Genomic DNA, 26,694 nt, shown 5'->3' with positions numbered 1-26,694 from the left:
TTGAAAAATGAGAGAAATAATAAAATGCGTAAATCAAGATTATAAAGAAAGTGTAGAATAGAAATGAGTAAAGGGAGAATATAATAATGGTAACTCCAGTAATTTAATTTTTAAAAAAAACAAGATGCACTTCTCGTTCAGTCTGGAAAACCAGGTATTAGCAGACGCTTTGCCGCGCTCCACCATCCAAGCAGAAACGATACCCGAAGGAGATTTTACATTCTTTTTAGCATTAAATATGAATATGCCAGAGCTAAAATTTATATTCATTTATTTATACAGTTAAATACAACAAAATTATGCTCATTATCATTCATAGGGCTTAAAAATTGTTGTAGTCTTCTTCCGCGGTGGTGACTGTTCCACTGAGGTTTCTAATTCGATACTCCTAAATCATATGAGAATTTTGCTACATTTACTATTATCACTACTATTAATATGTTAGTATTTATTAATATTATTCCTGCTTTTTTTATTATATTCTTAGTTACAAACTCGAAACATACATATTTCTCTTCAAAACTGGAGGTTGCTCGTCATCTTCTCTTTCGATTGATGAACCGCTGCTTTCCTGTTGTGTTCGGCGCCATTTGGCGCGTCGATTCGAGAACCAGACCTCAAATAAGTTGGATTTAGTCACTTTCTTAATTAAGTGCTTTCAACCAAAAAAATAAGCACCTGAATCCTGGCCTCCGGCAATTGAGTTTTCTTCACCAACTCCAAACGTTGCGCTATGCTTGGATATGGTTCCTTTGCAAATGAAGCTTCCAGAAGTTCTAGTTGTTCTGGAAAACCATAAAATTACAAAAGAAAATTATATAAAATTAAATTTGCAGTGCAACATTCCGCCAGAAATAGAAACTCGGCTATCGAATTAGTTCTAGGTTAAAATCGAATCCGGAATTGTTTGAAGAAAGAAAAGATGCTCCAATGAGCACAACAGTACGCTGTAATTAATCGAAAGTGTCTGAACAACCTTGTGAAAAACTGCTACGCCCACATCGTCTCATCGTCCCGTCATCTTCGCTCATCGCTACAGTTTCAGCAGGTGACGGAGGTGCTACGCTGGATGAATAAGCGGAAAGAAGCGGAAGCGGAAGGCTGGGAAGTGAAGCATTCAGTACAAAACCTGGAAAGTTGATCCTGGAAACACGTCGAGAAATACACCCTTCAATGCCGGCTTACTTGGCCAAACTGCTTGTGGAAAGCTGAATGGAAAATTTGGCGGCGGTAGACCGATTTGTGGAATACGGGAAGAAAGACGTTGCTGGCTAAAAAAAACAGCAATTTTCAGCAATCAATTTCAGGACATTTATCGTTTGCTTTGAAAAAAAAAACAAATTTTAAACAGTGCGTTTTTTAGAGAGCAAACTTAAATTTTTCATACTTTCCTTAGTCTCCATATTTCTCTATTCTTCAGACTAGAAAGATGCTTTAAAGTGATAATCTAACGACAATAATAATAATAATAATAATAATAATAATAATAATAATAATAATAATAATAATAATAATAATAATAATAATAATAATAATAATAATAATAATAATAATAATAATAATAATAATAATAATAATAATAATAATAATAAAGGACAAAGTTCTCTTTTCCAATTTATTATTTACAAGTCTGGTACTAATTTATCGACCCCGGAGGGATGAAGGACTTGGTGGGCGCTAGGGCGGATTCGAACCTCCGATCAATCATGCAGGCAGCGGTACCTCTAACCGCTACACTACACCCGCCCTAATAAAATAATAATAATAATAATAATAATAATAATAATAATAATAATAATAATAATAATAATAATAATAATAATAATATCAATAATAGTAACAAAAATAATAATAGGAAATTAATCAATAACTACAACATTCTAAAATAGAACTTTACTGTTTTCATTGTTGTTCTCTATGAATGTCGCTTCTTAGCGCACGGATGGTTCGTAGTGGGGATCCAACGAATCCGGAAGCGCACTGTGCTCCACAAAACTTTCCCAAGCTGCGGTTTCTCAGAAATTCCGTCTCTCAGATCAGAACGCATTTGTTGTTTGGGTTTTCTTGAGATTAAGCGTTATCGCCTCAGTGATCTACACCTACCACTTAGTGTAGATCACTTGCACATACGAACAGAACAAAAGTAGAAGGTAGAACAAATGATCAGAAACATAGAACATCGATTTCAAAAACGAGCCCATGATCTGCCTTTCGATCGTCGATTTTTTAAAGGGGAATAATTTTACCACTTCTTTTAATTGAAAGAATGCTAAATTCTGAAGAGAAAAAAGAGAAAATGTGATGAAGATAAGACTAATTTGACTGCAAGCGATGCGTAAAACATCGAGCTTTATTTTCTGTGTGCATATGATGATTACTATATTAAGATAACTTAGTAATAGTAGGAAAGATTACTATTCGCTATTATCAGAAGTCTTTTCTAAGTCAAGCAAATGTCCAACATAAGAGTTGGAGTTGAAGGAAATACCAACCAGAAATCCACGTATAATTGAATTTGAAATATCGCAAAAATACACAAAATTGGTAGTTACTATAGTAAGAAGTTAAAGATTTTCGGCGAAGTACATAATGGTCGGTAAATCCAGTATATGTAGTGCAAAAAGTTCAATTCTACAAGTGGACTTTTTGAATTTTCCAAGATTTTTGTGGAAATCCACTCAGTCCCTCTCTTCGTAAAGGTGCGTCAATTCGTTGTCGTTACTCTCTGGATGTAGATGAAACCGGAAAAGCACTCCATCACCAACAAAACAGCTTGAATCAAAGATCCTTGACAACAGAATTTGCACATATGTAGTTCCTAGATCTGTACTCGCGAAAGCGAAATCTAGGGAGTTTTGCAAAAATAATGATTGTCGACACTTGTATCACTTGTGTTCTTGTTGTTTTTCGATTTTCTCGAGAGTGTACCAACAAAACTTCTATTTGTCCTGTGTATTCATTTATTTTTAATATACATCACGGAGAACGCGATACACTCTTTTTTCTCCTTCCTAAAACATCTTCCTTTGCTAAAGAGTGAAGGCTTATCTCAAGAAAATAGCGGACCATGTGTTTTGGGAAAATCGAGTGCGCGACAGTATAAACGTGGTTCAAAATGCGAAAGGCGTAATGCAAAGTTGCGACATCCTTTATTATTTTATTTTCCTTTGCGGCTTCCATTTTTGTTGCTGTATTTGTTGTGATTACACGTATTTCTTGCAACTGTTTTCTGCTCTATATATTTCTACGAATGTTTTCTTATCAAAAATGAATTTTGCTGGTACTTTTTGGCAGTTTTTGTTGTAAATTTTGATCTCTGTTAAAGGTTTAATTACCCACGTTTGAGGTTCTGTGGTAAGCCTGCGTGGCACGGAACTTGACGAAGAAGGGGATATACATATAATTCTACGTAATATGCATATACATATGTATGTTCCTGATTCTGATCATAAAGGATAAAGTGTCTGGCGATAGTCAATTCGCTAGGGATGCGCCCCCACGTTCACTTCAATTCAGGATCGCAAGAGGTTTACTAACGTGTAACTGGCGTATACAATGACTTGTGGGGGCAAGCCGATGTGCCAAGTCAGTGTTTTTATCCTCCCAAACAAGCTTGGTACGAATTTATCGACCCCGGATGGAAGAAAGGCTTGGTGAGCACTAGGACGGATTTGAACCTCCGATCGATCGTCCAAGCAGCGGGACCTCTGACTAACTCTGATCATACGAAAGTGAAATACCGGAATTTTCGCGAGAACAAGAACATTTGTCTCAGAATGGATAATCTATTCATCTTATTGTATGTTCACTGCACTGACTAACCGCTTACAGCCAAACTATGACCTCCTCAAGTACTATAAAAACTTTCCTCCTATGGTCGATTCAACGCTGAAAATATTGCCATATAAAAAGCCAACAACGTAATGTTGGACCTCTCAAAGGTCCTGCTTTGACCTCAACGTCGATCTTCATCGGGAACAAGGACTTATCGCTTATGCCTTGTTCCTCGTGGATTTCCACGTTGATTTCCGAGAAAGACGTTGTTGAGTTCTGATGGTGGTACATTTCTATGAACTCACCAAAGACAGAACTTGATTTATGAATGGACAATTTTTAAGCATGCATTTATCTTTTAGAAACTTTTAGAAATTTATTTAGGAATTTTTTAGTTCTCTAGAAATCCTATAAACGTTGTTTTTCCTCCGTAAAATCAACTACTCCTCTACCTTGCCATATGTTGAGCATTCAAAATCATCGTCAACTCCTCGGCAGCTCGTTCCGCTGCTCTAGTCCTTAAAATTCGATTGATCGACGACACGGACGGTGGTGTTGAGCAGACGGCTGAAAAAAGCTCACATTATCGCACAATCTAGTTCTCCTGAGCAGTCTGGTTACGGTACACGGTGAATCGGAGGCGGCTCGTGTGGTGAAAGCATCGGCGCAGCTTTTTCTGCGCTAACAACTATCAGATACTTCTCGCGCTATGAGTGCTGGTGTGCAAACAACGGCGAGCATCCGTTCAAACATTGTCTGCGTTCGATGTGTGGCGCGGCGGTAATTCAAAGTGAAATGGATACGGTACTCGACCGACGTTGTGAAGTGCGAATCACATTCACCCTCTCACTAATGCACAAACACCACCCATCGGCTACCGTAACCCCCTGCTGTGTAGTGCAAAGAGTGCGAACAATTGAAACAATATAAAGCTGTCGCTGGAGAATGTTGTTTGCGCCAGCTAGACGATACCCGCTACTGACGTGAAGATCTTCAGGCGCGTGACGAGGTAAAGCGCTGCGCGACGATTATCAAGGGACTTACGGCAGAATACTGGACTCGGATTATCTTTATCGCTGATTTCCGATTAAGAAGTGATTTAACCCTAATTATATGTCTTTCTGGTTAGAACCAGAAATTTTGATAGTAATCCACTATAGAGAAAACGTAAATTTGAGGACAACGCCCTACGAAAATACAGTTGTACATTGCCTTTGCCTGTTCTAGTGAGATCAGGGATTTGACGTTCAAACCATGCCTGCTCAGAATGTTAAGGGTTAAAAATATCTGGATACCAGGTCAAATAATGGTAGCAAAAAAAAAACGACAGTTTTAGTTTTTGGCTAAATTTTTCAGTGAAGAAGAGGAGAAAATTTTCGAATATCCTGAATATGCAGAACGATAACTAATCAGTAGCCGGGCTGGATGGATGGATCTAGCTCGAGAGAAGTTGAGCAAATCAGTAGTAATTGTAATAAAGTACTATTTTATGTAAAATCTTGTTCAATATAAAGACTTTTTAATGATAATTCACTTTACTAGCGAGTTAAAAGAGAATCAATTCGGTCATAAAGTCCGATTAGAGCTATTCACGATTCGGTTAACTTTTAGATAAAATTTAAAAAGTTTAAGTAGACGTTAATCAATCCGCTTGGGATGCTTCCCCCCACGTTTACTTCAATTCAGAATCGTTTGAGGTTTACGAACGTGCAACTGGCCCATACAATGACTTGTAGGGGCTAGCCGATACCCAAGTCAGTGTATTTATCCTCCCAATTAAGTCTGACACCAATTTACCCGACCCCAGGGGGATGAAGGGCTTGGTCGGCACTAGAACAGTTTCGAACCGTCGACGGTGTGCCCACAGGAAATCTCTAACCGAATGGGCTACACCAGGCCCTAACTTTTAGAAGGGTCTGGTGTGATGATGTGCTGACCTAAAGTACTAGACCCCCCATCATGACGGTTTTTTTCTTGAACACAGCTGACTAAGTACTGAATTTCGCTACAACATAAAAGTGCAAGCACTGTTCACTGAAGATTCACCGAAAATTGTGTTTGTCCCCTAAAAAAGTGCAAATATGTTTTTTCAAACCGCGGATTTTTTTTTCAAATTTCATCCAAGTACAGTTATTAGAAGCTCGGACTTCTTTCTAATCCTAGAGAGGCCGATCAAAGAAATTAATCTAACCAAGATCGCTCACTTATTTTTCAAACACCTGTGAACCCTAGGTTTGGATCCTGCATACCTTCGTTGATAAGCCGTTCACGGATCTCCCACGCAAAAATGGTCGGATTATCTCGTTTGTACTGCTCAATCTTGGCTACAACTTGTGGTGTTGCGACCTGAAAGTGTGGATTTTTTTGAGGGAAATAATAATTTGTGTTTGTTAATGTTTTAAAGTAGTCCTCAAAAAATAAAAAAAGGAAAGAAAAAGATTCAAAAGAACGAAAGAACATGTGAACCACATTTCTGGTTGGACTGCTCCAATTTTGGCTACAACTTGTGGCTTTTTTTTCCACAGATTCTGTAGCGCTGGAAACAGCGGCTAAATACAAAGTGAGGCGATGGGTTATTTCCCTCATATAACTCAACTAAACGCTAAAATAAGGAGTAACCTTCGAGGAGCTTGAACAGTATTCCAGCAATAATACGCAACAGAAAAAAACAATGCATTTGGTGACTTTTGGAGCTCAGGAGTTAAGTCACAGCTTATTAACACTAGAGGATGTGGAGAATTTCTGGAAGCTGTTTACGTTACTCTTTTCAATTTCTCACACCAAAATGCTCGCAGTTTATCTTGTAAAAATGTCACATCATCGCTTGGAAATACTAGGTTGTAAAGCGAAAATTATTGCCATTAAGTTGTCCTAAACGTTTCTTCTTCACTTTCCTTATTATTTTAAAAATTGTCCATTCAACGACAAAAATATTCTACTCAGCGGAAAACTCAGCGGAGTAGTAAATATCTCACTGAAGAGGCAGAATTTTAGTAAGTTACAAAGTTTTAAAAGTTTAGTTAGTTTTAAGTAAATTAAAATTTTTGTAATTTTTATTTACACTTCAAATAGAGACACCGTAGGAGATGTTCGGCTCTAAAATCCTTTATTCCACATCTTATGAACATGGCTTAGGACCAAATTTGCTGTGAATTAAAGTGTTGACGACCGTGAAAAAAAATATTTTCAAAAAATATTGAGACAATCTGATAGATAAAGAGTGATCCAATGACGGATCACGGATCGATATTTCATATCCTAGAAACTGTTGCTGCTCATCGAACGTGAACTGATCGTATCGTGATGCTAATAAGAACCAACCTTTGGCTTAGTGCCAGCACCGCCGGCTTTTTGATGTGCGACATCGTCCGACATTGCTCGATTAATCTTCTGCATAAGTGCACTAAAACTTCAGGTGCTTATCAGAGGTTCAGGGGTCGGAGAAGCTGGAGATCGTCCGGTTGAATAAAGAGAGCAGCAATGAAGTACTGTCGATAAGGTGAGACTACACGGCTACCGTAGTCCGGTGGCGACTAACAATGGAGGGGCGGCGCCTATGAGGGCGAAATGTGACCAGATAAAACAAAAGATCGACTGTCGATACCGGCACGGCTTCGGTGACAGCAGCTTTCGGTATTTGACAGACTGACTATGGTGCTAATATGGTCGACGGTGATCCTCCTTCGTTCGCGTCGAATTAGATCGAATTAGATCGATTTAAATAATGTAATATTTGAATCGATTGTCAAATCGAAGCGGGAGCCAAAATTGTTAATAAACTTTATTACGGCTAACATTTCGGCATCGTCGCCTTCGTCAGAGCCTGGAAGATCAAATCATTTGTAGTATTTGAATGTAATAATAATAATAATAATAATAATAATAATAATAATAATAATAATAATAATAATAATAATAATAATAATAATAATAATAATAATAATAATAATAATAATAATAATAATAATAATAATAATAAAATAATAAATAATAATAATAATAATAATAATAATAATAATAAATAATAATAATAATAATAATAATAATAATAGTAATAATAATAATAATAATAATAATAATAATAATAATAATAATTGAGCGCTAAATCACTTAGGCCAGAATCGTACACAGGACTGATCCTTGATCGTTGTATTCTTTTTCTTATATCAACTATGTATTTACTGTATTTGTTTTGTATTCATCCTTACAACATCCTTTTTAGCACGCCATTGAGCATAATGAATAAATAATTAAGTAGAAAATAAATAATTATTTTCTTTAATTGAGCCGGACACGAGGTTGTTACAATCTTTTATTCTTTATTTATTGAAACATCAACATGCCGAGGTTTATCGAAAGTCGCACATGGAGAATTAAATAGATAAATAAATAAATAAATAATAGATAAGTGATAGGACTATAATAGACATAAAGGCTATCTAAAACTGTAATACGTATATAATATAAATAAACAATAACTATATATTAGTAGATCTGATTGGATTAATTAGATCCTTCTTAGCTCCTGATTCAATTGAAGAAGAAGGAGGAGGAGGAAGGAAATGTACAGAAAGGAAGAATAAAGGGAAGGAAAAGGAAACGAAAAGGAACAATAGATCGGACTCATCAAGCGTTGACATTAATCACCACGACAAGCAAAAACACAACAACAAACAAAAAACATGTTACTGCTACTTATTACAGTACTCCGGATCCCTCTGAATCAGAAACTGTATCCACATCGTTGAGATTGCATGATAACTCCGTAGAACCGCTAGCCAATATTCTTTTTGCTTGTACTTTTACTTATTTCTTTACTAACTATCTGATTTTTGTTTTTTTTTTCTCGTATGGCTAATGTTGTTTATTGAAACTAATCAAGTGAGCAATTTAAAGTATAAAACTGATCTGGGGCCAATTTAATGTAGGAATGCGATATGCTTGAGAAAAATCTTTTTTTTCTTCCGTATCTTTAGGATCAAGTCTAAAAAATTTTCTGAATCATTGAAGCATCCAACGTATTTATTTTATGACGTATTTATACATATTTATAGTGGTATTTATTTTATAGTTATTTATAGTGGAAACAAAAACAATTTATGGAAGAAATTTCCGGTCTTCATCTCAGATTTTATCACTGCTGTTGATGTTCCCATTAGGTTGCCAAATTCGTTCTCTTAAAATGTGTGGTCGATGTGAATGTGACCAGTAGATTGACCTCCGGTCTCCAATCTAGCTTATCTAACGTGTACTGTAACTGACGTTTTTATAGTGATTACATCTCAATTAAATGTTTTTTTTTGAAAAATATTGAAGTTAAAAGTATATTTCAGGAACAAAATCAATAAATTTGAAACATTTAGTAGAGTAAGGAACCTCGAGTCCGGTTAAGAAGTTCATTTCGATTCGAAGAAAAACGTCTGTGAAAAATGTCAAGTGGTCAAGATTACCATATGCATGTCAAAGGGTGAGATTACGGTAAGAGAACATAAGTGGGTCCGTGTTAAGTGGGGTCGGATTAAAGCCAGCCTTTACATGCGACCTCTTGTGCAAAGCATCGTCGCCGATCCAGTAGGAACACTCAAGTGTTCTTTTGTACGTTAGCCGAAAAGCGAATCGAACGCGCTCCGTTCGTTGTTAGCACAGTCACTTCCACTACACACACAAAGGAGATCGCTTCAATCTGTATCGGAATGTGCTATGAAGATGTTCTCCAGAGAAAACAACTTCTCAAAACAAAAAGGTCCCACATACAGTAACAAGGTCCCATATACAGTAGCTAATTCACCCAAAGAACCCAAAAAAGACGCGGATCCGCATATCTCTCACAGCTACAACACCGCTTAATCCTCCGTCGCAAACCGTCGGAATCCTAGGAAGTAGGCAAAATTAAGATTTGAAAATACCATTCGAAGACAAATGAGCTACTTATTTCAAATATACTCCAAGAATTAAGTTTTGACGAAAGCGTAGCCTGAAAAGAACAAAGGTTCCGCAACATTCGTTGATTATATTACATTAGTATAATTCCGTAGCTTTCGAGATGTTGAGAATTTGACTAGAGTAAAATGTTTTATTAATTCCAGGAACGATCGACATTAATAGATTTACAAGCGAAGAGAATCGCACGTGATCTGCAGAGAAGAAGCACCGACTGTAATTGAAATTTGTACATATTGTCGTCATAAACATCATCTAGTACTCTGCTGTGCTACATCTACAGTCGATTCAAAATGACCTGAAGCTAACTCCATTTGCGTAGGTAGCTGCCCTTGGCGCGGTGCGGTGAAGCGTAGCGGTTAGGATCGTGGCGAGACCCCTGCGAGCAGCACTCATCGCTACAGGACTACTGACCCCACCCCGAGCTCAACACCCCATCGCACCGCACCCCAGCCGCTAACGCAACTGCATCGAGCTTCGCGTCAATCAATCCGCTTGGGATGCGCCAGCGCGTTTAAAGGCATCACTCTACGAATCTGGGGTGTTGCGGATTTCAAGTGGAGAGTTTCTATACGGGGTCGTAGATTATGGGAAGGCGGGTGATTCTGTCCATTTCTTCCTAATTGCCGTAAAAAAAAAACGGTCCGAAAAATGTGGGGCATGCAAAGGCTGGCGCGCTCCAATCGAACTCGTTGTGGAAAATAGCGCGCCGGAACGCTCGATTTCGTATCTTCCGGGCCGTTTTTTACGGTAATTAGGAAGAAATAGACGGAATCACCTTTCTCTCCATAATTTACGACTCCGTATAGGCATAACCCACCTGAAATCCGCACCACCACAGATTCGTGAGGTGATGCCTTTAACTGAAATTCGTAATCGTTGAGGTTTTTTGAAAGCATGTCGGCCTATACAATGACTTGCGGAGGCCAGCCGATGATCAAGTCCGTGTTTTTGTCCTTCCAGACAGTCTGGTATCGACCACGGAGGGATGAAAGGTCGGTGAGCGCTAGGACGGATTCGAACCTCCGATCGATCGTGTAGGCAGCAGAACCTCTAACCGACTGCGCTACAACCGCCCGTGACTGTATCTATAGTCGGGTCAAAACGACAGCCGATGATGTCTAATCAGTATTTTTATCCTCCCAAAACACTCTTCTACGTCTTTGTCGAGCCCAGAGAGATGAAAGGCCTAGTGAGCACTAAGCCGGTTCCGAACCGTCGATTGATCATGAAGTCACAGACGAACGAACCTCTTACCGACTACACCACCGCCAAAGGCCCCTAATAGCGCATAATATTTGGTGAAATCAGTTTCATTTTGGTTTAAATATTCATACCATGCTGACGATTACTCTCAGTCCAAAATTAGTAATACTTTAAATACAAACGAATTTGGCACGGAGGCAGCTCTTTCTACTCGAAATGACAATCTAAATTGATGGAATTTATTTCATCTCAACTTGGAATACATATTCAGATCAGTAGATGTTCTTCCGAATGGGGGAGATGAAACTTGTATCGGAGAGATGTCCATCTTCTGAAAAGTAATTTTCTTATAACAAGGTACTGGAAGAACTTTACACTAGAAAGATAAAAATTACCCTTCCGATAGGATTTAGCGATGTTTCGGAAAGCACTGCGAGGATGGTAGAAATGTGAGTGCTGGAAGAGCACAGAATCATTGTATGGAAGAAAAAGATCCCGTGTGGAAGCAAAACTAAAACAAAACCTACTTACCAGAGCGTAAGGGAAGGTGGTAACAAACCGCGGGGCAGGAACCATCACCGCTCCATAGTACGGATCAACAAGATGCGGGAATCCGAATCCAGGATACCCTGGACAACAACAAAGTCATATTTGTTCATTTCTTATTAACCAAATGCTATGTGCAAAGCACTAAAGACTTGTTTTAATAAGAACTAAGTGATTTAATTGACAAACCGTCGAAGTAGCCCGCATAAGGGAAGTATCCATGGGAACTGGAATGGATCCGATTATTATACTTATATGTGTACTTAATAGACGCTTTAAATATCTTTGGAAAAATATAGATAACTAGACTGAAATAAAAGCATTGATTCTCTCGATATTTTTCGAAACGCACAGAAGGTCAAAACGACCTGAAGCCGCAGCAGTTGCGTAAGCGGCTGCGCTCGATGCGGCGCGGAAAAGGCAGCGGCTGGAATTGAGGTGGGGCACTCGCCATCGCCACTCACCTCTTCAACCCTGAGTGGAGCTAGCAATGGTCCTTCTTCGATTACCGCACCGTTATAAGCACAGCCGCTTAGGCGACTGAGTTCGGCATCAGATCAGGTTTTGACCCGAGCTTCGCACCATGCGAGGTGCGGAAAAATTACTGCAATTAAAGGCATCACCCCACGAATCTGAGGTGGTGTAGATTTCAGGTGGAGTATTCTTATAAGGGATAGTAGATTATGGAGAGGAAGGTAACTCCGTTTATTTCTTCCTAATTGCCGTAAAAAACACACGGAAGATGCGGCGCCACACAAGGCTGGCCCGCTCCAGTCGAACTCACTGTGGAAAATAGTGCGCCAGAACGCCTGAAGCCGTATCTTCCGGGCCGTTTTTTACGACAATTAGGAAGAAATGGACGGAATCGCCATCCTCTCCATAATCTACTATCCCTTATAAGAATACTCCACGTGAAATCCGTACCACCTCAGATTCGTGGAGTGATGCCTTTAAGTAACCACAGTTACTAGAAGCATGAGGGCATGAGGTGGTTAAACGCGAAGGTAAGAAAGATTTAAGAACAAGAAGAACAGAAGGAGAATTTAAGATATATTTAGGTCAAAGCAACACAAGCTCGCCGCAGTTTGCGTAAGCGGCTGCGCTCGACGCGGCGCTGTGCATCTAACGGCTAGGATCGGCGTGGGACCACGAACTGCACCGATGAGTGGTGCCAGCAAGGGTTCCCCTTCAATCAAAAGACTGTTGGAATACCCGATCATAGAATAGATAGGAGTGTTAAAACAAACAATTTAGCGGATTCTCTCAAGAAAAGTACAGAATTTTCTTCAACTTCTCGAGGTTAGAAATAAAAATCGGATTGATTTTACTTCGTTGTCACCTTCCAGTGGCACATCCTTATGATGAAGGCTGGATTCAGGGATGATATTTGTATTCAGATGAAGGAGACTATTTATCTTCATGTTTTTTAAAAAGAAAACACACCTTTGAATGAAGGCGACGAGTAAAGCGAGAAGAAAGGTGTAGAGGACAGCCATCTTCAGCTACAACTCTCTCCATTATGTGATCCTCTCACTTTTATACCTACGCGATTTTTTTCGTACTGAACATGATGGGAACATAAAAAACAGTGGATGACCTTGGTGTATTCCATAGAAAGTGGGTGGTTTTTCTTCGCTTTGAATACCTTGGGGTAGTAAGAGTGCTCCTTGTTGATGTTGGTTCAAGAAAACTTTTTTTTTTGCCGTTTTTTTTTCGAAGGAATTGGTGGAATTCTCTCAACCGTATGATTTTGACGGAAATGCAATGCACTATTAACGGGGTGAGCGCACTATTTTGTGTTGTTTTTTGTGTTCTAACAATGTTGGGTGCAAGCGCATATTTCTGAGTTTTACCTCAAAACTGTCATAATTTCAACAGCTGCACGTTTGATAGAACTTATGAGTATTTTCCTGCATTTGTTTTTTTATTCCTTTCTTTTGCTACTTCAATGTTTGCCCAGAGTAGCAGCGGTGTTTGTGCATGTTTCCAAAAGGTGTTCAAAAAACTTCTCGTAGACGCCCACATTCATTTATTTACAACCATCGTCGAACGTATTGTGACGCGTTACGTCCTCGTCTGGCACGCCCACCTCTCCTGATCGATAAAACGATAATCGATAGGGCTATGACACTGATAGGTATCAGGCCCTGTCTCGTCGAGGACGTAACGCAAAAGGACGACATTAGTGTTATCCTTTCATTCCTACGAATACTTTTGAAAAGCTAACACTAGTTAAAATCACCTACGACTTCAACCAACTACCTCGACGCCCCTTTTTTGCCGCACTGTGGCTTCTTATATGAAAATCCCCTTGAGCAATACTGTTGTAGTCGGGTCAAAACGAGCTGACTTCCTTGGCTCTTGTACAAGTGGTTGCGCACGCACTTCTCTGCAGTTTGGTTAAGGTTATATTCTGGTCAATGCAACTTGAAGCTGGATGCGGTTACGTAAGTGGCTGCGCCCGAAGCAGCGGTGAAGCTAGCGGTTGGTGTGGAGGTGGAACTATCGCTAGCTTCACTCGGACTGCAGCGATGAGTAGTACTACCGAAGGTCCACTCTTGATCTTAACCGCGCAACTTCGGGCGCAGCCGCTTACGCAACTGCACCATGTTTCAGGTCGTTTTAAAACGACCATAACGGGATCCCACCCTCAGCGCAACTTCGTTCGCAACTGCGTTGCAAATCATTTCGTTTTGACCCAACTAAACATAGCTCTACATCTTGATCAGCAGCACCAGTTCACCGTAGTTTTCAAGAGAGCACTCGAATACTCGAGTGAATAGTACAGAAAAGGATAGGGGACAAAGGGAGCGATCACCGGCAATCAGCTAACTTCCCAATCAATACATACTAAAAGCGCCACACATATATCTCCTAACAAATCAAACTGTCCCAACGCTATTTTTACAAAACATATCAAATTATAGGGAATACAAAGTCCAAGTCTTTATATTTCCCATTGGATTGGATGGGAATTATGCGATGACTATAGTAGGGTCAAAACGACGCGGTGGAGGCACCAGTTGGGATCGAGGTAGGACCATTGCGAACTGGGTAGTGCCAGCAAGGGTTCCAGTACGTTCCTAACCGCTACGCTCCACAGCACCGCCTTGAGAGAAGCCGCGTACGCAACTGCGACGTGCTTCATGTCGCTTTTACCATACTATAGTAACAAATCTTAACGGTACACCAACAAAAGAAAGAAACATAGAGCATACCATAGATTATAATCCTAAAGAATAATCAATCACTATCACTCACTAGTCATCAATCACTACCAAGCAGTTCTGCCTTAAGGGTAGAGGAACAATTACAAATCAAAACAGCCTGATGTTCGATGCAGTTGCGGAAGTGGGTGTGATCGAAGCGGTGCGGTTGAGCTGGTGTTTGAGATCTAGGTGGGACCACCACTATCTGGACTCGAAGCGTACGAAACCAATAAACGGCTGGGAATACATGTTTACTCTCGGACTTCGGATTCGAATACTGGCATCGAAAAACGCGCAAGGAATGGTCAAACCTGGTCAGAAGAACACACTGTATTCCGTTCCTAATGTTACTATGCGCTAGATTTTGATTGATCACAGTGCTAGACACGTCTTCTACGTTTCCTCTTTCATATCCATGTCATATACGTTTCGATGATCCGATAAATACAGCAATAAGTCCTCAACAGTTCATCACATTGCCCACACAACTATGGGATGATCTCTCGAGATACTGTACTTGAATTTTCTTCTGTTCAAGTCCTTTAAAGGAGCGTATGGGAACAAATCTCGAATAGGATCCGTTTCTTTCGAGTTTCGACCCCTTAGGCATTAGAGTGACAGTCGCTGTAATACTAATAATAAGTAGTAATAATGCAGAGCATAACGGTCTCCGTAAAAGAAGCGATTCGTTGATCTCATGCTGAGCTGTGCGCATGACCACTACATCAAGATATTGGTTGAACTCTTGATTTTGACGTCTAAAGACGACGTTACCTCCCGGCCTTTTTCTTTCTCCTTTATCCTCTGGATTTTAGACAGTCTATATCTGCTGTATTCGTGTTGCTTTGATAAATTGTCGTAGAAAATTGTCATGTCAGACAATAACGGTTCCTGCTCGACGAAGAACTGGCTCTCGAGTCTTGCTCATCAATTTCGCACAAAATAATATTAATCTACTGGAAAGTAGCTAAATCAACTGTATTTTCCGTAGCCGAGGTATAGATGTTATGTGTTTGTTATGTGCGCCCATACACATAAACATATACACATACACATATACAGTCGGGTAAAAGCGACATGAAGCACGGTGCAATTACGTAAGCGGCTGCGCTCGAAGCGGCGCGGAGGAGCGCAGCGATTATGACCAAGTAAGGATCCACGCTACAACCGTTCATTGCTGCAGTTCGCGACGATCCCACATCGATTCCAACCGCGCCGCTTCAACCGCAGGCGCTTACGCATCTGCATTGAGTTTCAGCCCTTTTTTACCTGACTATATACACCAGTCATACATGTTACCGCTACTGATACGCAGGGAGTGATTGTCGAGGTGAAATCCGCTCAATTTTTTCAGTCATTAGAGTGACCGTTTGCTCCATTACTTACGATTGATATAATGAATAGAGAGGGAGATACCAACCATCTTCATGTCCTTGGGTTCACCGCACTATTGCGGTGACAAACGAGAGCGCGAAACTTGACGAAAAATCATCTTGGAATTTTTTTTTTCTCGACAGAAAAAAGGATAAGTTATAATGTACAAAAGAACAAAAGAGAGGTGAAATGTAGTTGGGGGCTACTTAGTGCCACTCTTATTTCTGTAAACAAATAAATAACTAAATCAATCGGGGTTTTAAGGCCTAAACATTAGTCTTAGAGGATCCATGACATGTAAGCTAAAGTTACTAGGAGAAAAATATGAGAGAGAACGTAAGAGTCCCAAGATTAATAGCGATTACTGAGCTTCGACGATGGCTTAACTGGTCCCCGAAAAGGTGCCGAGTTTGTCCATCAGGACATTTCATTGCATGCACAACATATACTAGGGAACGAATTGAGCAGCTATTCGACCATTTGCCAAGTCGATCAATTTCGGATTGTTCGACAATTCGAATATTCGACTATTGCACGTTTCAAATTCGAAAAGTACGGTGTTGAAAATGTTCCTGGTGTACTTCTCAGTCAACTGCCACGACGTATTCGAGCGCCTTCTCTCCCGTCTCCGGATTCACATCGCTCTCTCATCGTCCGCAATTTTCTGACTCACACTCTGAGGACGCGGTGCTTGTTGTTTCGAATGTGTTGATTGGCGCGATACTCAAATTTTCAACTTTTATTCATTACTTTAATAAGTATGTATTTGTATCAAAACGGTGAGGATTTGTATCAAAAATCTTGGACTACATTCGAATGCACTGATTTGTTCTAGCATGATATTTCCTTGCTGTATCTTCTCGAACATTTCCTCCTTTAACATTGAAACTAGAGATTTTCTTTAGTATTTCTCGGCGTTTCTTATTGTGCGGTAAACCATAAGCAGATTTTCATTCGCATTTTTTTAAAAACTTTTCTTTATTCTAGATATGTGCTCAGCAGAAGCACAAAGAAACAAATGTGAGGGTACGCCTTATCAACCCTGGAACAACACCGATAACGTTATGTGAGTCTGTGAACTTAACCATTGTGAAAACCTTCATCTTAATAATTTTCTTGTTTCTCTGTAATTTTTCTTCTTTTCGTTCGTTATGGTTCTTGGTGAAACTTTCTTGTATCGTGCACGAGTATGTAGTATAGATGAGCATCTTACCTTTTGTTTATTGTTACTGATCGACGTACACATTAAAATTATTCCTTTAGGTCTTTCTACAAAGCGGAACGTTTGCGTGTGATGCGTATGCGACAGCAATGGTTCATTGAAACTACCTCTTTAGGTAACTGTCCTGTTAATCTCTATTACATTTTCCAAAACATTGTAATTTCTCGCTTCGCTAGGATACTGTCTTAATATATCTTTCAGCTAGTTATACATTATCTGTTACTATCTTTTATTTAGAATTAAAAGAGGCGGCTAATGACGAAATGGATGTGGAAGTTGCAAATGACGAGAATGTTTCCTCGAAACAAGGATTTTCTGTAATCCCACATCGATTAGGTGAGCTTTGCTATTTTTTTCTTCTTTTATTTCTCGAGCAAATGTTTTTCACCTAACTTTGTTTTGAGATAAGGCGTTGTAATTCCTTTATTTGTCCTTCATCCTTGATTTCACCCCGACTACAACACTTAACGTTAAAGAAAACTGCTTTTATTTATTTATTTTTTGTTTCGCTCCGCGCCAACAGCCGTTAATCTGACTAGTCACCTCCTTTGGTTCATGTAGGACTAATAAATTGGTGTTTCGAGTTACTATCGTAATCCAGAACATCAATGTAATCAAACAGATTTTTGACAATGTTTCTTCGGGGTAAAATGTAGTTGAGGGGTGGCACTCAGTGGCGTCCTTATTTTCCGACGCTCCAACTTACCTTTTTCTCTTAGTAGCTTTAGTTTACATGTCATAGATTCTCTAAGACTAATGCTTAGGCCTTAGGGCTTCGCTTGATGTGATTAGTTAGAGAAATAAGGGCGCCACTGAGTGGCCTCCCAACTACACTTTACCCTCTCTTGGCCATACACCCTATTTTAATATTAAACCTCGTTTCAGGTCATTTCCGACACTTTATTTGAATGTTTGACACTTTTATTGTTAGGCTTAATTTGAAGAAATACTTCCCTATTTATGCTGTTCAATCTGTTCTTTTTAACCATTTTTGAAATGTAAACCTAGAAATTGTGGGATTTCCGTCCGGTGGTGCTTTGACGAACTTTGGTGGGAGTGGATTATTGGGATGCCGATTCATTCTACTCTACACAATTTATTTTATACCTGACTTGTTTGCGAAAGCCCATAACTCAGCATTTTACCTAAGGCCATGAGTCTTCTTGAGAGTTTACACATAGCTCCAATTATGACAGCAAATCTGTCCTCTGGGAGAGATATTCTAGTATGATTCAACGTTAGGTCACTGAAAGTTCCTGTTATTGAAAGCAAGCATAGAACACCAGAGGTGCAATTTCTATTCTAACCACGTGTTTCAAAGCGGTAATTTTTGTAGGCATTTAACTGATGCTGTCCACGGGAATCTTGCCAGTCTGCTTGACCAAGTATTATATTATTAGTCGACTCAACTCCTTTATTTATAGTTTTTTCATCCTTTTTTTGTATTTCGTTCTTCTTGGAGTATTCCTAATTTTAGCTTGTAAACGAACAGAACATCCATCATCTCCGTTCATGGTTTCAAATGTGAAGAGGATGAAGTGCGAATGAGTGACGTTTCGTTACCATGTGGGTTGTAACTCATCACTTTGCATTATATCAACTTCTCTTTCTTTGATCTATATGAGCAGTGCATTTGGAGAATAGGTTCATTTAAACATGTAGTTTGCGTGTGAACAGTGAATTCACTCGCTTCTTCCCTATTCTGGACAACCCGTGATGGATTTTTGTTAGTAGTGAATATCACTTTATTTCATTCTTTTCGCTTGGCAATGCTCGTTTTGCAATTTCGCAGATGAGATTCCCTTTCTTATACACGCCAGATTCGTATACCTGCAATATTAGAATGGTATTCTGGAAGTGTTTTAATTCTTCATAACATCGTCGTTTTCATCTTATGTTAGCCGAATTTGTTCCTCATTCTTTGAATTTAATCCTTGTTGCACTGATGAAAAAAATGGTAGTGATTGAGTTACTGTATGTTATACTGGAAAGGTTCATAGGAAAAAATTGGGAATCATTCGCTTTGGTACGTTTGATTGCCGTTTTTCTGTGATTGGTTCTTTGTTTCATGTTTCCCCGGTTCTTGAAAAATTATACCCGCACTTGCAAGTATCTCTTCTTTTCAAAATACTCTCCGTTCCAAGTTTCTAGTGTTTGGCAGCTTCCTCTTTCTAAATGTGTTAGAAACGTTGAAAAGTTGAACGTTGAATGTTGAGATCTTCGAAATAGCTATGCTTTCTCAAAGTATTTGAAGCATATTATTCAGTGAACTTGTACTTTTTATTTATTAACATGAAGTATTTGAAGAAATACGGGTGTGCATTTGAAAGAAAAACCACTGTTGGGTTCCTATTTATGTTTAATGCAAAACATTCTTTGTGGAAGGTCGTACACAAGGAGTCGGGTGTTTTAACTCAGGATATTTTAGTTATCGGTCTTGTTTTTCGTTTCATTGTGAACTTGTTGATCTCCATTGTTTCTGTTTGTGCGGTCTTCTTTTTTTTTGAATAAAAATTGTGTCTATAATTTCCAGTTTTGGACACACATGAATACCATATCCGGAACCATTTTGATGATTGATGAGAAAACTAGGTGTAAAGAGTAATTCGAAAAAGGATTAGTTCTCATCTCATTCGTGAAATCGTGCAAAAGAGGAACGATTCATTCAAGACCCGTATGGATGACAGTTCTGTTCTTTGGAAAATGCTTAAAAAGCAACGTCGGCTAATGTGTACGCAAAAATTTACAGCGGCAATAGATGAATAAGTTAGCCTGGATATCCATAAGAAGAATATAGTTATGATGATGACAAAATATAGATATCCTAGGTTCGAGATGATACTCGGGACTTATTCTTAGATGGGAATACTGAGAGCAAATTGAAGATCACAGGTATTATTAATAGGCCATGGATCATGCCGATCAATACAACGAGGAGCATGCATTCGGCGAAGATCTGGAATAACAATGTTAACAACCAAATAGAAGCAGAGTAATTATAATGAGTGGATAAAACCAAAACGATAGTATATTCGGATTGAAACGACCTGAAGCTCGATCCAAATGTGAACCGGATGTGCTTGAAGTGGCACGATGGGGCTAGCGGTTGGGTTCGGGATGGGACCATCACTAGCTTCACTCGTACAGCAGCGATGAGTGCTGCTAGCGAGGGTTCCCATCGATCTCAACCGCTCCGAACATAGCCACTTACCCAACTGCAGCGAGTAACCAAATGCAGTGAAATTAAAAATGAAATTAAAACGTTTCGAAATGTAATTACATTTTGAAACGTTGCAAACAAACATTGCTGCTGTTGACCATAGTATAATCGGTAACTAATATAATCAAAACGACATGTAGTTCGTAAGCGGCTGCGCTTGAAGCAGCGCCGTAGAGGTGGTGGTTAAGATCGAGGTGGGCCCATCGCTAGCTTCACTCACTCGGGCTGCAGCGATGAATGATACTATTGACGGTCGCCTCTCTATGCCAACCAGTACGCTTCGCTTCACCGCGCTGCTTCAAGCGCAGCCGCCTACGCAACTACCCCAAACATCAGGTCGTTTTAACTTTTTTCTTTTTTTTAAATTATATATTGTTATGCGGAAAGTCATACCTGTGACATGTGCAGCTTTACGAAAAATAAGCTGAGCACACATAATGTCGTCGAAATCGATGCCTGCATAATTGGAAATCCTACAGCAGCAACGGTCTTTTGAAGCCGTTCCCGAACACAATTAGATTCTTTGCCTAGAGAGCACTTATTTCATCCGATTGTTGGTAATTCTCCCAGAAAATCTCTCAGATTAAACTAAAGATTTGACTTCTGTTAGGGTTACCTACCAGTTTGATAGTAGTGGTAGGCAATGTGTGACGGAATGTCCACCGAGAACCCAATGCTCATCACTGTGGCCGACATCATGATAGGGTCTAACTCGGCTCCTCTGAGTGACATGATCCCGAAAACTCCTGGAAAGTGGGTTAATGTAGGGATCCCTCGAAATTAGAGATGGAAAATAGCAAAAATATAGAACTATTTACCTATACTAGTGCTAAGGATGCTGAGGGTGGCAACAAACAAAGTGGGAGGATGAGAGATGAACAAAACAGCAACAGCAAACATGGAAATAAATGTGAACAGTGCAGATTGCGTTGACACAGGCACCATGGTCTCGATTAGATCCAGAAACTTAGCGTCGTCTTCGTAAATCGAAACTCCAAGATCCGAATACTGTAAAATATTACATGAGTGAAGAGAATTGTTGAAATATTGATGATACATGCATGCCTTGTCAGCAAGGCTTCGCCATTGATTCAAAAGAATCGCTCGATTCGACCATTCGACCAGCTCCTCGCCATGGAAAGCAGTCGTGAAAAGAATCGAGTCACTTTGTAATCGTTCCTGAATCTTGTTTTGACTATGAAAAATGTATGGTAGACGCTATAGTTAGATTTTTCTCGATTGTGAAGATTTACACAACTCCTCAGTTCTATTTCTGTTTTTTCGAGTAATTTGCTTGCATTGGATCACCATTTCCTTTGAGACGCAATTGCGGAACATCCTGTTATTTCTCATATTTTATGCTCAAAAATAGCTCGTTTTATTCATCCCCATGGGATCCCCATGCTGTTATAGTCGGTCAAAAAGATCTGAAGCTGGGTGCAGTAGCGTAAGTGGCTGCGCACGAAGCGACGCAGTAGGTGCAGCAGTTGCGATCAAGGTTGAACAATCGCTAGCTCCACTTATTTTTGCGGTACCAATCGAGTCAGCGACGGTCCCACCTTGACCGTGACTGCCTGCCCTATCGCGCCGCCTCGGGCACAGCTGCCTACGCAACTGGACAAGCCTTCACTCGACTGTATCAAGCTGAGACCACTTAAATTTGTTTCGAATTGTTTGGAGGAGATTACAGCGCTATTCAACAAGTCTTGTATAGTCGGGTCAAAACGACATGAAGCACGGTGCATTTGCGTACGCGATCGAAACGGCACGGCGGAAACAGCAGTTGGAATAAGGGTGGGACCATCCCAAGCTGTAGTGATGGGTACTGCGAGCAAGGGTTCCAGTACGCTCCTAACTGCTACGCTCCACCGCACCGTTTCGAGTGAAGCCGCGTACGCAATTGCACCGTGGTCCATGTCGTTTTGACTCTACTATATGCATTGATACACGCATACGTGTGTGCATATCATGTCCACATATCGGGTTAATGCTGGCATTTAGTCGGGCAGCCGTGTATTTGTCAAATTTCCGATTTTCCGACCAGTTTAAAGGTTTATACAACATCATGCATGGTTACTGTCAAACCGACACGTAGCCCGATGCGGTTGCGTAAGCGGTTGCGCTCGAAGCGGCGCTGGAGATAGCGCCTGGAATCGAGGTGGGACGATCGCAATGACTCACAGCAGTGGACGATGATAGCAAGTGGTCCTCACTCGATACTATCCGCTGTGCTCCACCGCACCGCTTCGAGCGCAACTGCTTACGCAGCTGCACCGTATTTCATGTCGTTTTGACTGCACTATGCCCTTCACAACCCATCCAAACCCATAGTAAATGCCACAAGTGGTTTTTCCACGATTTGAAGGACTAACTTCACTAATACTCAAATATCCCGAGTTTATCATTCCAATTCTTGAGAACTACTGAATTTCTTTACCCTGTTCCATTCATATCGAGTTGAACAAATCCTTTCCAGAACGAGAATTCTGGCCATTCTAGGAATTGTTTCAATTCGTTCCCACCTTCATCTGCAGTCTTTGCCGGTACTCTAGCACTGAAAGAATCACTTGGATTTTTTTCTTCTCATCGCATTTCCAACTAATACGAGATACATGCCTGCCATTCTGAGAGAATTCTATGGCAGTATCTGGCTCTTCGAATTCTTCCGGAACATCGAGTTCTTCAGCTTGTCTCAAGAAATCTTCATAGTCTCTCAACCAGAATTTGGTGGAGTACGATCCAACAGAACTAGGCAAATTTTCGAAGTCTGCCACCTGGAATATCAAGGTTATTAGCGAAAATTTTTCCAGGAAGGAGTGAAAAAACAGCGTACCAATTGATGTATCCGTCTAGCATTGGTCCTATTCGAGATGTCACCAGGTTTTTTCACAAGCACCCAACATACGCTATAGTACGGTGTGATGAATTTTTTACGTGCCGTAAAGATCTGGCAAAGCAATTCGTGTGTTCTTCCACATGTTCACATGTTTTAAAATCGTGCAAAGTTAAAAACCTGGACGAACTTTTGCCAAATCTGAATCTTCCAGAAACAGCTTACTTGGACTAAGTTCAGCCTTAATGTTAAGTGTCCCAACGATTGAAACGTACCTGGAAATCTTTTTTTTTTTTTTTGAACGTTTACTAAGAGAGAAATGAAGAAATCAGCTTACCAGTATACTGCTAAGGCCGCAATGACAGCAGAGGAGACAAATTTGTTCGAGATGAAGTTACAGTAAACGTCCAATACTCTAGAGAGGCAGTATTCTTCCAGAAAACTAATTTCAGGAGTCATATGACTAACCTCGACTTCTTTGCTGACTCATTTTCAATGTCAATCTTTTTCTCGGCTGGTTTTGCTTGTTGTAAAGCTAATTGTTTGTTCATGAGCTCTTTTTCGACTTCCCGCCGACCAATGATTGCCATCAGGGCCGCGTAGATTGTCAACTGGAAACGAACGCATCATATGATAGGATCGAATGAACTAGTACGATTTTTTGAAAATTCATCTCTAGTGTTCCTAATTTTGCATTTTGATCCGTTGCCATTCTAGCTACTATCTGACTTAAAGTTCGAACTTATATGGTGCACATTATTCTCTTCGAGGAACCTATATTAAAATAGTCGGCGCGGCAGAATACTCGCACATTTCCTATAAGCTGAAATTCAGACGTTGACTACGTCAGAATGACGCCCTCAGGGTCAGTTCGACCTGACCGGTACGAGAGAAACGCGCGGCTCTCGCCAATCCCTTGGGAATCCTTCTGTTTTGCATGTGTTTCTTTTATGCCTCAAGTTGTGTGTACAAACGGATAAAATATATCTCTAAAAACAATAACAAATATGTATAGATGTGGGGAAAATGTAGTTGGGAAGCACTCAACTGCGCCCTCATTTCTAAAAACTTTATTTTCCTTTTTCTTCTTTGTAACTTTAGCTTATATATCATAGATATTCTAAGACTAATGCTCAGGTTTTAGGCCCGACTAATTCCGCTGCTTACTTCCACAAATGAGGGCGCGCTCGAGTGTCCCCGCTCCTCTACTCTTAACTACACTTCACTCTAGATGCGTGGTGCTGCGTGAATAATATCCTTTAGAGTTCAGGAGGAAATTAACGTCAAAATGAACAGCATTGTTGAGATCTGAAGGGAAGCAGCTAAAGATGTGAAAAGATTGAGTGGTTGCAGTGCTATGCGCCAGCTGCGTGGTGCTGCTGTGGTGTATAGCTGGATTAAAGGCATCACCCCACGAATCTGAGGTGGTACGGACTTCAGGTGGAATATTCGTATACGGGTTAGTAGATTATGGAGAGTTCAGGAGGAAATTAACGTCAAAATGGAGAGGGGTGTGATTACGTCTATTTCTCCCTAATTCCCGTAAAAAAAAAAAAAACGGCCCGGAAGATGCGGAGTGATGTCTTTAAGACGACCTGATGTGCGGTGCAGTTGCGTACGGGGTAGCAGTCGAAGCGGCGCCGGTGGAGTGTAGCTGTTGGGGTCGAGGTGGAGCTCTCGCTGGCACTACTCATCGTAGCAATCCGAATGAAGCCAGCAATGGTCTGACCTCGATACCAAACCGTTATCTACTGCGCCTCTTCAATCACACCCGCTTATACAACTACGTCGTCTTCATCTTACTGTAGTTGTTGTCCAACGAAAAGAAAAATCCATTTCTGTTCAAAAAAAATCTGTGTTAGGATGTATAGTCTGCAGAAGATGATGGCACCACAGACATTTTCGGGGAAGAACACTACCTTTCCCTTATAGCTACGAGATCGTTGGTAGCAAAGCAGAAACAAAAAAAAAAAACCAAGAACTAGAAAAGAAAAAGACCTAAAAACTAGAAACCTTCCCAGAACAACACCACAATTCCAACTTCTTGTTATTTCTTGAACTTCGGAACATAGCAAGCATTTCAAGAACGCAGAATGAAGAAAAAAACAACGTCACCTCGTAGTGGTGTTTATGTGCGTGTGTTAGGAGTATAATTTTGGTGAAAAAATCACCTGGAAAATAAAGTCCACAACAACGGCGAGCGCATTTCCTATACTGAATAGTTGAATTTCTGGAGTAGGCGTAAGTGCTCCAATACCAAAAGCTAACACATTAGTTATAGTAGTAATGGAGACCTGAAAATTTATTTAAAAAAAATGTTCCTTTCAGAAGATCTTCTGGATGAGATTTTAACTGCTACATCTCACCGATGGCCCTGTCTCCACCAGCATCTCTGTGACTCGACGTCGTACTTCGACGTTCACATTGTCTATTGGCATTTTTCTGGAATAAACAACTCCATAGATGGATTGTTCGATGTTTTGGATCTAAACCTGTCAAACCTTCGATGAGATGTGATCCTTTGCCAAGCATTCACCATAAGGTAAGCATCGTCCACACCGATGGCAAGCACCAGGAATGGAGTGACACAGAGAATGGAGCCGAATCGAAATCCAGCCCAAAACATCCCACCAAGAGTGGCACCGCAGGCCATGAACGGACACACGCAGGCCATAATTGCCAGAGTAATCTAAGGAATTTCATCAAAATCGGAAAAAAATATGAGGAATTGTTTAGTCGGAACAAAAAACAAACAAACAAACTTTGTGGATATCCATCTGTTTCAGAGCTGTGGCACTTATCGAAAAGGTTACACTAGAGAAAGTGGCCATTATGACGAATCCAATAACGAGAAAAGGTAGAAGAGTTAGACCAGATCGAACTAAAACTAACGATAATCCATGATCACTTTTAGACAATCACAATTTACAACAACATACCAATTTCTGATGTAATAAATGAATCCGTAAGCACGTTCACTGAGATCAAATCGCTTTTGAATTCTCTAAAAAATGAGAAATTGACGTTAATGGAGTGAACAGTTATATTTGCTCAAATGTTTTCCCTAATACCTTTATCCAGTTTTATTAGCTGTATAAAATTCCATCCCAACTCTATAAAAGTTCACTAGCAACTTACTTTTGAAAATAATCCACGATAGAGCGTTCATATTGTTTCATATCGTCGATATTCACTTCGGAACCGATTTCAGCACGAAATTGGAGCACGACTAAAGCTATTTCACGGATATTGTTCGGTAGTTGATTCTGAAATTCGTTTCCTAATTATGATAGCTTCTTCGAACTTCTATGCTCCTGATGTGTATAATTAGAAGGAAAACAAAGATGCCCGGAAAATAGATGCTGTTCCA

The 26,694-nt window shown here is 40.0% G+C and overlaps 4 protein-coding genes across 9 annotated transcripts in view; 1 reads left to right on the top strand and 3 right to left on the bottom strand.

Annotated features, from left to right (window-relative positions):
- Positions 1–309: 309 nt before the first annotated feature.
- RB195_020195 (uncharacterized protein) lies at positions 310–7,170 on the bottom strand (the record flags this gene model as incomplete). 3 transcript variants are annotated; one of them, XM_064188397.1, is made up of 9 exons in its annotated part: positions 310–388; positions 507–616; positions 679–785; positions 977–1,129; positions 1,186–1,271; positions 1,453–1,605; positions 4,227–4,341; positions 6,024–6,120; positions 7,096–7,170. In XM_064188397.1, the coding sequence occupies 9 exons, from the start codon at positions 7,168–7,170 to the stop codon at positions 310–312; spliced, it is 975 nt and encodes a 324-aa protein (XP_064044277.1). The 3 variants fall into 3 exon arrangements, with proteins under 3 accessions (XP_064044277.1, XP_064044278.1, XP_064044279.1); XM_064188396.1 differs by lacking the exon at positions 1,453–1,605; XM_064188398.1 differs by lacking the exons at positions 1,186–1,271; positions 1,453–1,605; positions 4,227–4,341; positions 6,024–6,120; positions 7,096–7,170 and having other exon boundaries at positions 977–1,031.
- Positions 7,171–11,192: 4,022 nt separating this feature from the next.
- RB195_020194 (uncharacterized protein) lies at positions 11,193–12,962 on the bottom strand (the record flags this gene model as incomplete). Of its 2 annotated transcripts, none has more annotated exons than XM_064188394.1 (5): positions 11,193–11,251; positions 11,316–11,376; positions 11,452–11,549; positions 12,806–12,834; positions 12,910–12,962. In XM_064188394.1, the coding sequence occupies 5 exons, from the start codon at positions 12,960–12,962 to the stop codon at positions 11,193–11,195; spliced, it is 300 nt and encodes a 99-aa protein (XP_064044275.1). The 2 variants fall into 2 exon arrangements, with proteins under 2 accessions (XP_064044275.1, XP_064044276.1); XM_064188395.1 differs by lacking the exon at positions 12,806–12,834 and adding an exon at positions 11,656–11,693.
- Positions 12,963–13,886: 924 nt separating this feature from the next.
- Positions 13,887–18,819, top strand: RB195_020193 (uncharacterized protein; the record flags this gene model as incomplete). Of its 2 annotated transcripts, XM_064188392.1 has the most annotated exons (5): positions 13,887–13,950; positions 17,037–17,115; positions 17,313–17,386; positions 17,509–17,607; positions 18,749–18,819. In XM_064188392.1, 5 exons carry the CDS (start codon positions 13,887–13,889, stop codon positions 18,817–18,819), a joined length of 387 nt encoding a protein of 128 aa, XP_064044273.1. The 2 variants fall into 2 exon arrangements, with proteins under 2 accessions (XP_064044273.1, XP_064044274.1); XM_064188393.1 differs by lacking the exon at positions 13,887–13,950 and having other exon boundaries at positions 17,039–17,115.
- A 1,276-nt stretch (positions 18,820–20,095) lies between these two features.
- The window catches only part of RB195_020192 (uncharacterized protein), a gene marked incomplete at both ends in the record, with an annotated part of 27,190 nt that continues 20,591 nt past the window's right edge, over positions 20,096–26,694 (bottom strand). Inside the window, 17 exons of one of the 2 annotated variants that reach the window (XM_064188391.1) lie at positions 20,096–20,227; positions 20,885–21,018; positions 21,112–21,237; positions 21,310–21,499; positions 21,557–21,686; positions 22,929–23,045; positions 23,108–23,265; positions 23,325–23,438; positions 23,515–23,599; positions 23,662–23,739; positions 23,793–23,935; positions 25,496–25,618; positions 25,691–25,766; positions 25,826–26,013; positions 26,087–26,205; positions 26,264–26,328; positions 26,463–26,590. In XM_064188391.1, the coding sequence (XP_064044271.1) occupies positions 20,096–20,227; positions 20,885–21,018; positions 21,112–21,237; positions 21,310–21,499; positions 21,557–21,686; positions 22,929–23,045; positions 23,108–23,265; positions 23,325–23,438; positions 23,515–23,599; positions 23,662–23,739; positions 23,793–23,935; positions 25,496–25,618; positions 25,691–25,766; positions 25,826–26,013; positions 26,087–26,205; positions 26,264–26,328; positions 26,463–26,590 (2,106 nt within the window). Of the gene's footprint in view, positions 20,228–20,884; positions 21,019–21,111; positions 21,238–21,309; positions 21,500–21,556; positions 21,687–22,755; positions 22,874–22,928; positions 23,046–23,107; positions 23,266–23,324; positions 23,439–23,514; positions 23,600–23,661; positions 23,740–23,792; positions 23,936–25,495; positions 25,619–25,690; positions 25,767–25,825; positions 26,014–26,086; positions 26,206–26,263; positions 26,329–26,462; positions 26,591–26,694 lie in introns of both variants that reach the window. The other variant, XM_064188390.1, reaches the window with a different exon arrangement.

Source organism: Necator americanus, chromosome II (assembly GCF_031761385.1).
Source record: "Necator americanus strain Aroian chromosome II, whole genome shotgun sequence".
In the NCBI taxonomy this organism is placed as follows: domain Eukaryota; kingdom Metazoa; phylum Nematoda; class Chromadorea; order Rhabditida; family Ancylostomatidae; genus Necator; species Necator americanus.
The sequence above is the reverse complement of the archived record's forward strand: the minus strand, read 5'-3'. Positions and strand labels throughout refer to the sequence as shown.